Source organism: Oncorhynchus mykiss, chromosome 25, assembly GCF_057628025.1.
Source record: "Oncorhynchus mykiss isolate SJ-2025 chromosome 25, ASM5762802v1, whole genome shotgun sequence".
NCBI lineage: Eukaryota > Metazoa > Chordata > Actinopteri > Salmoniformes > Salmonidae > Oncorhynchus > Oncorhynchus mykiss.
In genome coordinates, this window is record NC_143046.1 from 12,606,961 (window position 1) to 12,619,259 (window position 12,299).

Genomic DNA, 12,299 nt, shown 5'->3' on the forward strand with positions numbered 1-12,299 from the left:
GAAAGTACCTTATATAAAAATAGCAATAGACAAACAACATCAGTATATGCAATAATTCTATATACAATTGCATTGTTTTACCTCAGTCAACAGCTGCGACTCCTGTCTGTACTCGGTGGAGGCCTGGATGCTGCTGTTGTGTGCAAAGAGAATTACCTTCCAGTAGTTCTCCCAACCTTCCTGGTAGCAATCAAGGGACTTGCCCATGACATGTCTGGAGGATTTGGTTGGTCCATTCACCAAACCTGGAGGAGGGGGTAGGAAAGGGATATCTATTGAAATAGGTCTGTTTATGTACCACGGAAAAACAAATTGTAAAAAATAAATAAAACAAACCATTGGTGACAGAATATAACCTATAACATCCGTAACTTGTTCCAGTGTTCATGACCTCGGTCACTCAAGATGACAGTGGGTGTTGAAGATGTCCGTCATTGTCTTGGAGGTGGCCTCGCCAGTCTCGTCCTTGATGGGTATCATACAAAACAAAAATCTATTTTTGGTTTCAGGCACCTTTTTTAATGGGTTACAGAAGGGAATTTAGAGTTAAGCACATTCTCTTCCTGTACTGAGCTTTATGGGTATTGCCTCCACCTACTTGGTAAAGTGATCGGTCGACGTTCGACAGCAGCTGTTGCCATTCCTGGATTTCGTGAAGGGTCCAATGAGGGCCACCTCTAACATTTAAAGTGTTAGAGAGAAGATGACTCTATTCTTACCCGTACCTGTGTCATACAGTATGCAGATTTTCATATTTGTAAGGCTACTGACACACACACACACATTCTATAATACTGTTGTGGTCAAATAAAGCAACCATTACAAAACAACTTATCGGGGCGAAATTTGAATTGGGACACTCACCAATCATGTGCCATGATGAAACAACTTTGATGGGCTTCAACTCCGGCGCCACAGTCTTCGCCCTCTCAAACTTCTGGCAGGCTAGACAGGGTACTGACCTTTAGGCACAACGTGACAAATTGAAACATTGTGTGCTCTCTGATATGATATTCATTGAAATCATAATCATTTCAGATATAATAGAATGTGATTGATAAATAAAAAGTTATTTCCCTTCTGTCCACCTTGACAATTCCCTGTCAGAAGAAGCGTAGGTTGATTTTGGCAATCATGCGCTTCACTCCGAAATGGCCAGCATGCATCTTGGTCAGCACGGCCTCCTCCTTAGTAAAAATCACCCTCCTGTGTGGCTGGCCACCTTCCCCTGTAGGTACATATGATTGCCTAACAAGTTGGAGGAGTAGAGGTGTTGAAATACTCTAGTCTAAGTACATTTACACTGCTGTCTTTCTCTCTCTCTGTTTCTCTCTCTTCGTCTGTCTCTCTGTCTGTCTTCCATTCTTTTCCCACCTCCTCTCACTTTCATCCTTTCTTTCTCACTTTCCTCCTCCCCCCTCTCTATGTCTGTCTAGCGACAATTGCTTACACCTATCCATTTGATTGATCAGGTTGAACTTATAGCTAGACACCCTAATATGATGCATCCTTCTTCCTTCATGACCGCTACGAGGTAAAATAAGAGAACAAACAACCAGCTTTGGTTCGTTACGTAATCCGGTCAGAATTTTGCACGTTCTAGCAACTGCTCTTGGTGTTCTACTATTATAACTCTCAACAGTAAGTTTAGACCCCAACTGAGTTCCTAAAGTATTTTGGGGGGTTGGGGACCGTAGCGGCCAGGGGCCCTAAGCAACAGCTTATGTCGCCTATACCCAGGGCCGGCCCTGCTTCTACCCCTAACCACTAACCCCTGACTTGTTCAACCCCCCCCCGCTTTGGTGTTACTGACAGTTGACTCCCTCTCTCCCCCCCCCCTCTCTCTCTCTCTCACTCTCAGATTGTGAGGAAGCTGCACCAGTTCACCTATGATCTGTTTATCCAGGCCCAGTCTCTGCCCACCAGAGTCAGCTATCCAGAGATGATCTCTGAGATCGTCAGCGTTCACGTGCCCAAGATACTCACAGGCATAGTTCAGCCAATCCTCTTTCACAATGCACCTTGCTAGAGGGTCATCCCATCGCAATGCACCTTGCTAGAGGGTCATCCTATCACAATGCACCTTGTTAGAGGGTCATCCTATCACAAAACACCCTGCAAGTGGTTCAACTTATCACAAAACTTCCTGCTAGAGGTTCAACCCAGGGCAGGCCCTAGGCACAAGGTACTTTTTTGGGGGGGGGGGACTCAGTAATGTTGAGAGTTAAAGTAAAATACACAAGGTGACATTTTTAAATGTGTTAGTGAATCAGCAGTTTCTGTTAGTGCTTCAGCAGTGTCAGCCTCTGAATTAGCCCCTGTCAGCAAACATTTATTTAGATTGGTAAGTTAGCCAGCTGTCTACGCCTTATAGTAATCATGGCCAACTAATGACCAGGCACGCATGTACCCTGACCTCCAGGGGACCTCAATTGATGTTGTCAGTCACTCTCACTCAGATATCATAAGTCATGGCAAAATGTGTAGAATTGTAGGAAATGTGCTTTAAAACTTGATCATTTCTCTCCACCCCCTGGCAGTATTTGTAGAATTGTAGGAAATTTACTTTAAAACTTGATAATTTCTCTCCACCCCTGGCAGTATTTGTAGAATTGTTGGAAATTTGCTTTAAATCTGCAAGATCTTCTGGCTACCCCATTTGAAGAAAAATGTGTAGAATTTGATAAAATGTGATTTAAAACCACAACATTTTCTCTACACCCTATAGCTAAATGCGAATGTGAATTTCAGGAAATGTACTTTAAAACTTAAATTTGCTTTATCTGTGCCGTCAAGAGGGGGCCCACTAAAATGTTTTACCCGCATGGTGTGGGGCCCCAAAACGCTAGGGCCAGCCCTGGTTCAATATATCACAAAAACCTTACTAGAGGACCAACCATTGTCTGTACATGAATGGGCAAAGCCGTCGATGATGTCACACCATTAATTCCTATGTGAAGACTCAATGTCGCATTTGAAGGTTAGGAAGTCGGTTTTAGCTTGCTAAAGTGCCGTCTCATGGGGATTTGTTGCAGGCTAGGTCAGTGCTGCCTGCAACCGAAGGCCGACCAGGGTACTGCAGGCTACCATGGCAACTCAATTATCCTTATAACTTCTTTGTATAATTGTCTTTTTTTTTAATAATCAGTTCAAGGACATACATCTGTTCTAATATAAGCAATTATTGGTAACATGGTTGTGTTTGAATGCTTTTTTTTTCTCTCTCTCTAATATTGACAACAAAGATTGCCATTTTCCCATTCACTATAATGGGAGATCCTGCTTTCTGGAAACAACAGCCTTCAGTACCGCAGTCGGCCTTGAACTTCATGGCTTCAATGAGAGGGGTCCGTTGGTCCCCCCAGGGTTGATTACGTTACAACCCCTGATCTCAAGCTAGGGTTTGATCCTGAATGTACATTTCAGACTGTTGGTTCTCTCTCTTTTCAGTTAACTGTTATATACTCTTTTATAGTTTCAGTAAATGTAGTAGTATTTTTAACACTGTCAAAATAAGTCATAATTCTTCTGAATAACACATCATTCATACTCTACAGACATTCATATATAACACAATATCTGTAAATATCAAATGCATTATACGTTGCATATTCTATCAAAACAAATCATACTTCTTTAAAATTCTAACAAATGAAACAATCTATATTCCACATCACTGGGTCTTTATTTGGCATCATGTGATCTGTATCTTAAGTATTCTATAAGTGACAGGGAAACACATACAGGTTGTATCCAAAATGACATCCAAACCCTTTTAGTGCACTACATTTTGAGTAGGACCCATAGGGCTCTGGTCAAAACTAGTGCACTATATAGGGAATAGGGTGCCAATTTCTGACTCAATTTTCCATAAAAAAAGCTTATATTTCTCCTTCAGGTAAGGTGTTACCATCTATTGGAGTATTGAGCTTCATCAATACTTTATCCTGTCTGAGTTCATGTGTCTACTTACCAAATAAATACCGTACCTCACTGTTCCAAAAGGTGTTGTTCTTTTCAGTGAGGTTATATGTTCAGTTCACGACGTTGCAGAAAGGAAACCAATCCAACACAATTCCCTAATTCTACTTGAGAAACACAATACATTTCTATCTCTTCCTGGGGAAAAAAATTGGCCCCAGTGATCATCTGCTTATGGGTCTTGTAGTTTTTATTTCTCAGCACAAAAAGGCCCCAGTGATCATCTGCTTATGGGTCTTGTAGTTTTTATTTCTCAGCACAAAGAGAGCCCACAGCAAACATGATTACCAAGAAGTTAGTAGAGAAGTTCAGTGTTCAACTACAGCCATCTAGTGGACTGCCCTGTTACTGCAACAAGACCAGCTGGCAGTGATGTCGGACTGGGTTAGACAAACAGTCGCCACATTGATACCAACCACATTAGTCCTACATGCTGGAACAATCTTATATCATCATGAAAAGACGGAAATCATCATGTGCTGGGCAGAGGAATGCGAAATGATGAACTCCTTATAATCAAAGCCGTCTTTTTAGATCTCACGACTTTCTTAATGTATTATTCATGAACATGTCTTTCCCTGTTTTATGTTGAAATCCTCACATGTTGATGAAACCGGATAACAATATGGTTTAAGGGCTGGCTCAACCCCTAAGCTGCATTCCAATGTGCACACTAGTACGACACTTAGTATGAAGCGTGTACTCTAAGTGGTATGGTAGTATGGAGATTGGAACAGGACCGAAATAGTCTAGTTCAACAGCCACTTTGTCTACAATGTGTTGTCCCAAATGAAACCCTTTATAGTGCACTACTTTTTACCAGGCCCCTGGTTAAAGTAGTGCACTATACAGTGAATATGGTCTAATTTGGGACGCAGCCACAGAGCCGCCTACACCAGAACCAATGTCACATTGAATCTCTGTGATTCCTGTGGGTTTAAAAAACAGTCCATCTAGACTATCTGGTTGTATAAAAAAATGAAAAACATCCTGTTAGTGAAATGTTTTAGTACATCTCTCCACAGCGAGGAGGAGTGACATGACTCTGACTGAACGCCACTAGTCTATTTTAGTTCATTGGATTGGATGTCCGAAAGACACGACTGTAAAAAGCCCAGATCTGTCTGAGTAACATCCTGCACTGCGGCCATGTTAAGTGCACACACCCACTGTCACACACACACATTCTCAGTTCCTGCTCTAACCAACTCTCTAACCAACTCTCTGTCTCCTCATAAATGCCGTAGAACTGAGTGATCGAGAGCTGAAATATCACTTCTCTAAATATAGTATTTGCAACATTGCCCTTGTGGTTTGACTTTAAAAGGACTGGAGTCTCCTACATTTGAAATGATCAAAAATACATTTGATTTGTGTGTGTTTGTAATCTTCCAGCCATTTGTACATGAATATATTTCCACTGTAGTGGAAGTACTGGGGAGTAGAGACAAGACTTGTGACATCATAGTCACAAATATCCCTCGTCATTTACATTCCTACCGGATGTATATTTCTCCCCAGTGCACACCAGAGTAGAACATACAGTAGAAACAGAATCAATGTCCAAATGTATATCCGAGGAGTAGTTCTGACTGCTTATGCGTTAGTTTGCAACATGGTCTCATGAGGTACATGTTCCATTTCAATGTACAGCAGTTGTATATATATATATATATATTTTTGTTGCAGTAAAACGATTGTTATGTAAGATTGTCACAAGTCACATTCCTGTGAGATTTCCTGTACGGTTGGGCTAGTGTAGGCGTTGTGCTAACAGAATGTTCCACAACATAATTGATTAGGGGAATGCTTAGGATAGTAAATCTCACTAGACAACGTGGTCAACCAATGGGCCACTTGACTTGGGGCACAAAAAATAACAATTCTAAACCAAAGCAGCAGCACATAAAACAATACTAAGATTAACATCTACACTCTGAATTCCACAACATATTGGCTGTGTCAGAAATAGCAGCCTATTCACTATACAGTGCACCAATGGGCCCTGGTCAAAAGTAGTGCACTATATGGTGAACAGGGAGCCATTTGGGACGTTGGTCCTGGTTTATCAGCCAGTTGTAGAGGTGTAACCCTACACTATGTGGCCAGGGCTCACAGGGCTATGGTGGAATGGTAATAAACAGGACTATTGGGACTATTAACACAACCCAGTCCATTAGCAAACAATTAACAGACTATTACTATTTTACCAGACAGACCTTCTCATCTCACTCTATGTTTACAGGAGGATGTCCCAGGAGAGAGAGAGAGGGAGTGTGTGTGGTTTAAAGGAGAATGTCCTAGCAGTGAGAGAGAGGGAGAGTGTGTGTGGTTTACAGGAAGATGTCCTAGGAGTGAGAGAGAGAGGGAGAGAGGGGCAGTGTGTGTGGTTTAAAGGAGGATGTTCTAGGAGTGAGATAGAGAGAGGGAGTGTGTGTGTGGTTTAAAGGAGGATGTCCTAGGGGTGTTTGAACATGAGCTGCTTTCAGCTGTAGCATAGCCGGTGTAATGGTCTGGATGGAGGGAAGAGGAGAGGACTGATGTAATGGTCTGGATGGAGGGAGGAGGAGAGAGAACTGGTGTAATGGTCTGGATGGAGGGAAGAGGAGGAGGAGGAGAGAGGACTGGTGTAATGGTCTGGATGGAGGGAAGAGGAGGAGAGAGGACTGGTGTAATGGTCTGGATGGAGGGAAGAGGAGGAGGACGAGAGAGGACTGGTGTAATGGTCTGGATGGAGGGAAGAGGAGGAGGAGGAGAGGACTGGTGTAATGGTCTGGATGGAGGGAAGAGGAGGAGAGGACTGGTGTAATGGTCTGGATGGAGGGAAGAGGAGGGGAGGAGGAGGAGAGGACTGGTGTAATGGTCTGGATGGAGGGAAGAGGAGGAGAGAGGACTGGTGTAATGGTCTGGATGGAGGGAAGAGGAGGAGGAGGAGAGAGGACTGGTGTAATGGTCTGGATGGGGGGAAGAGGAGGAGGAGGAGAGAGGACTGGTGTAATGGTCTGGATGGAGGGAAGAGGAGGAGGAGGAGAGGACTGGTGTAATGGTCTGGATGGAGGGAAGAGGAGGAGAGGACTGGTGTAATGGTCTGGATGGAGGGAAGAGGAGGGGAGGAGGAGGAGAGGACTGGTGTAATGGTCTGGATGGAGGGAAGAGGAGGGGAGGAGGAGGAGAGGACTGGTGTAATGGTCTGGATGGAGGGAAGGGGAGGGGAGGAGGAGAGGACTGGTGTAATGGTCTGGATGGAGGGAAGGGGAGGAGGAGGAGAGAGGACTGGTGTAATGGTCTGGATGGAGGGAAGAGGAGGAGAGAGGATTGGTGTAATGGTCTGGATGGAGGGAAGAGGAGGAGAGAGGATTGGTGTAATGGTCTGGATGGAGGGAAGAGGAGAAGGAGGAGAGGACTGGTGTAATGGTCTGGATGGAGGGAGGAGGAGGAGGAGGAGAGAGGACTGGTGTAATGGTCTGGATGGAGGGAAGAGGAGGAGAGAGGACTGGTGTAATGGTCTGGATGGAGGGAAGAGGAGGAGGAGGAGAGGACTGGTAATGGTCTGGATGGAGGGAAGAGGAGGAGGAGGAGAGGACTGGTGTAATGGTCTGGATGGAGGGAAGAGGAGGAGGAGGAGAGGACTGGTGTAATGGTCTGGATGGAGGGAAGAGGAGGAGGAGGAGATAACTGGTGTAATGGTCTGGATGGAGGGAGGAGGAGGAGGAGAGAGGACTGGTGTAATGGTCTGGATGGAGGGAGGAGGAGGAGGAGGAGAGAGGACTGGTGTAATGGTCTGGATGGAGGGAGGAGGAGGAGAGGACTGGTGTAATGGTCTGGATGGAGGGAAGAGGAGGAGGAGGAGAGAGGACTGGTGTAATGGTCTGGATGGAGGGAGGAGGAGGAGGAGAGAGGACTTGTGTAATGGTCTGGATGGAGGGAAGAGGAGGAGGAGGAGAGAACTGGTGTAATGGTCTGGATGGAGGGAAGAGGATGAGGAGGAGAGAGGACTGGTGTAATGGTCTGGATGGAGGGAAGAGGAGGAGGAGCAGAGAACTGGTGTAATGGTCTGGATGGAGGGAAGAGGATGAGGAGGAGAGAGGACTGGTGTAATGGTCTGGATGGAGGGAAGAGGAGGAGAGAGGACTGGTGTAATGGTCTGGATGGAGGGAAGGGGAGGAGGAGAGAGGACTGGTGTAATGGTCTGGATGGAGGGAAGAGGAGGAGAGAGGACTGGTGTAATGGTCTGGATGGAGGGAAGAGGAGGAGGAGGAGAGAGGACTGGTGTAATGGTCTGGATGGGGGGAAGAGGAGGAGGAGGAGAGAGGACTGGTGTAATGGTCTGGATGGAGGGAAGAGGAGGAGGAGGAGAGGACTGGTGTAATGGTCTGGATGGAGGGAAGAGGAGGAGAGGACTGGTGTAATGGTCTGGATGGAGGGAAGAGGAGGAGAGAGGAGAGGACTGGTATAATGGTCTGGATGGAGGGAAGAGGAGGGGAGGAGGAGGAGAGGACTGGTGTAATGGTCTGGATGGAGGGAAGGGGAGGGGAGGAGGAGGAGAGGACTGGTGTAATGGTCTGGATGGAGGGAAGGGGAGGAGGAGGAGAGAGGACTGGTGTAATGGTCTGGATGGAGGGAAGAGGAGGAGAGAGGATTGGTGTAATGGTCTGGATGGAGGGAAGAGGAGGAGAGAGGATTGGTGTAATGGTCTGGATGGAGGGAAGAGGAGAAGGAGGAGAGGACTGGTGTAATGGTCTGGATGGAGGGATGAGGAGGAGGAGGAGAGAGGACTGGTGTAATGGTCTGGATGGAGGGAAGAGGAGGAGAGAGGACTGGTGTAATGGTCTGGATGGAGGGAAGAGGAGGAGGAGGAGAGGACTGGTAATGGTCTGGATGGAGGGAAGAGGAGGAGGAGGAGAGGACTGGTGTAATGGTCTGGATGGAGGGAAGAGGAGGAGGAGGAGAGGACTGGTGTAATGGTCTGGATGGAGGGAAGAGGAGGAGAAGGAGATAACTGGTGTAATGGTCTAGATGGAGGGAGGAGGAGGAGGAGAGAGGACTGGTGTAATGGTCTGGATGGAGGGAGGAGGAGGAGGAGGAGAGAGGACTGGTGTAATGGTCTGGATGGAGGGAGGAGGAGGAGGAGGAGAGGACTGGTGTAATGGTCTGGATGGAGGGAAGAGGAGGAGGAGGAGAGAGGACTGGTGTAATGGTCTGGATGGAGGGAAGAGGAGGAGGAGGAGAGAGGACTGGTGTAATGGTCTGGATGGAGGGAAGAGGAGGAGGAGGAGAGGACTGGTGTAATGGTCTGGATGGAGGGAAGAGGAGGAGAAGGAGATAACTGGTGTAATGGTCTAGATGGAGGGAGGAGGAGGAGGAGAGAGGACTGGTGTAATGGTCTGGATGGAGGGAGGAGGAGGAGGAGGAGAGAGGACTGGTGTAATGGTCTGGATGGAGGGAGGAGGAGGAGGAGGAGAGGACTGGTGTAATGGTCTGGATGGAGGGAAGAGGAGGAGGAGGAGAGAGGACTGGTGTAATGGTCTGGATGGAGGGAAGAGGAGGAGGAGGAGAGAGGACTGGTGTAATGGTCTGGATGGAGGGAAGAGGAGGAGGAGGAGAGAGGACTGGTGTAATGGTCTGGATGGAGGGAAGAGGATGAGGAGGAGAGAGGACTGGTGTAATGGTCTGGATGGAGGGAAGAGGAGGAGGAGGAGAGAACTGGTGTAATGGTCTGGATGGAGGGAAGAGTATGAGGAGGAGAGAGGACTGGTGTACTGGTCTGGATGGAGGGAAGAGGAGGAGAGAGGACTGGTGTAATGGTCTGGATGGAGGGAAGAGGAGGGGAGGAGGAGGAGAGGACTGGTGTAATGGTCTGGATGGAGGGAAGAGGAGGGGAGGAGGAGGAGAGGACTGGTGTAATGGTCTGGATGGAGGGAAGGGGAGGGGAGGAGGAGAGGACTGGTGTAATGGTCTGGATGGAGGGAAGGGGAGGAGGAGGAGAGAGGACTGGTGTAATGGTCTGGATGGAGGGAAGAGGAGGAGAGAGGATTGGTGTAATGGTCTGGATGGAGGGAAGAGGAGGAGAGAGGATTGGTGTAATGGTCTGGATGGAGGGAAGAGGAGAAGGAGGAGAGGACTGGTGTAATGGTCTGGATGGAGGGAGGAGGAGGAGGAGGAGAGAGGACTGGTGTAATGGTCTGGATGGAGGGAAGAGGAGGAGAGAGGACTGGTGTAATGGTCTGGATGGAGGGAAGAGGAGGAGGAGGAGAGGACTGGTAATGGTCTGGATGGAGGGAAGAGGAGGAGGAGGAGAGGACTGGTGTAATGGTCTGGATGGAGGGAAGAGGAGGAGGAGGAGAGGACTGGTGTAATGGTCTGGATGGAGGGAAGAGGAGGAGGAGGAGATAACTGGTGTAATGGTCTGGATGGAGGGAGGAGGAGGAGGAGAGAGGACTGGTGTAATGGTCTGGATGGAGGGAGGAGGAGGAGGAGGAGAGAGGACTGGTGTAATGGTCTGGATGGAGGGAGGAGGAGGAGAGGACTGGTGTAATGGTCTGGATGGAGGGAAGAGGAGGAGGAGGAGAGAGGACTGGTGTAATGGTCTGGATGGAGGGAGGAGGAGGAGGAGAGAGGACTTGTGTAATGGTCTGGATGGAGGGAAGAGGAGGAGGAGGAGAGAACTGGTGTAATGGTCTGGATGGAGGGAAGAGGATGAGGAGGAGAGAGGACTGGTGTAATGGTCTGGATGGAGGGAAGAGGAGGAGGAGCAGAGAACTGGTGTAATGGTCTGGATGGAGGGAAGAGGATGAGGAGGAGAGAGGACTGGTGTAATGGTCTGGATGGAGGGAAGAGGAGGAGAGAGGACTGGTGTAATGGTCTGGATGGAGGGAAGGGGAGGAGGAGAGAGGACTGGTGTAATGGTCTGGATGGAGGGAAGAGGAGGAGAGAGGACTGGTGTAATGGTCTGGATGGAGGGAAGAGGAGGAGGAGGAGAGAGGACTGGTGTAATGGTCTGGATGGGGGGAAGAGGAGGAGGAGGAGAGAGGACTGGTGTAATGGTCTGGATGGAGGGAAGAGGAGGAGGAGGAGAGGACTGGTGTAATGGTCTGGATGGAGGGAAGAGGAGGAGAGGACTGGTGTAATGGTCTGGATGGAGGGAAGAGGAGGAGAGAGGAGAGGACTGGTATAATGGTCTGGATGGAGGGAAGAGGAGGGGAGGAGGAGGAGAGGACTGGTGTAATGGTCTGGATGGAGGGAAGGGGAGGGGAGGAGGAGGAGAGGACTGGTGTAATGGTCTGGATGGAGGGAAGGGGAGGAGGAGGAGAGAGGACTGGTGTAATGGTCTGGATGGAGGGAAGAGGAGGAGAGAGGATTGGTGTAATGGTCTGGATGGAGGGAAGAGGAGGAGAGAGGATTGGTGTAATGGTCTGGATGGAGGGAAGAGGAGAAGGAGGAGAGGACTGGTGTAATGGTCTGGATGGAGGGATGAGGAGGAGGAGGAGAGAGGACTGGTGTAATGGTCTGGATGGAGGGAAGAGGAGGAGAGAGGACTGGTGTAATGGTCTGGATGGAGGGAAGAGGAGGAGGAGGAGAGGACTGGTAATGGTCTGGATGGAGGGAAGAGGAGGAGGAGGAGAGGACTGGTGTAATGGTCTGGATGGAGGGAAGAGGAGGAGGAGGAGAGGACTGGTGTAATGGTCTGGATGGAGGGAAGAGGAGGAGAAGGAGATAACTGGTGTAATGGTCTAGATGGAGGGAGGAGGAGGAGGAGAGAGGACTGGTGTAATGGTCTGGATGGAGGGAGGAGGAGGAGGAGGAGAGAGGACTGGTGTAATGGTCTGGATGGAGGGAGGAGGAGGAGGAGGAGAGGACTGGTGTAATGGTCTGGATGGAGGGAAGAGGAGGAGGAGGAGAGAGGACTGGTGTAATGGTCTGGATGGAGGGAAGAGGAGGAGGAGGAGAGAGGACTGGTGTAATGGTCTGGATGGAGGGAAGAGGAGGAGGAGGAGAGGACTGGTGTAATGGTCTGGATGGAGGGAAGAGGAGGAGAAGGAGATAACTGGTGTAATGGTCTAGATGGAGGGAGGAGGAGGAGGAGAGAGGACTGGTGTAATGGTCTGGATGGAGGGAGGAGGAGGAGGAGGAGAGAGGACTGGTGTAATGGTCTGGATGGAGGGAGGAGGAGGAGGAGGAGAGGACTGGTGTAATGGTCTGGATGGAGGGAAGAGGAGGAGGAGGAGAGAGGACTGGTGTAATGGTCTGGATGGAGGGAAGAGGAGGAGGAGGAGAGAGGACTGGTGTAATGGTCTGGATGGAGGGAAGAGGAGGAGGAG

The 12,299-nt window shown here is 48.6% G+C and overlaps 1 protein-coding gene across 1 annotated transcript in view; it reads left to right on the top strand.

Annotated features, from left to right (window-relative positions):
• Window positions 1–4,004, top strand: part of LOC110504580 (progesterone receptor) — a 31,240-nt gene extending 27,236 nt beyond the window's left edge. Inside the window, exon 9 of the mRNA XM_036970098.2 lies at window positions 1,862–4,004. Coding sequence (XP_036825993.1) covers window positions 1,862–2,029 — 168 coding nt within the window. The 3' untranslated portion in view covers window positions 2,030–4,004. The remainder of the gene's footprint in view (window positions 1–1,861) is intronic.
• The last annotated feature ends 8,295 nt before the right edge of the window (window positions 4,005–12,299 follow it).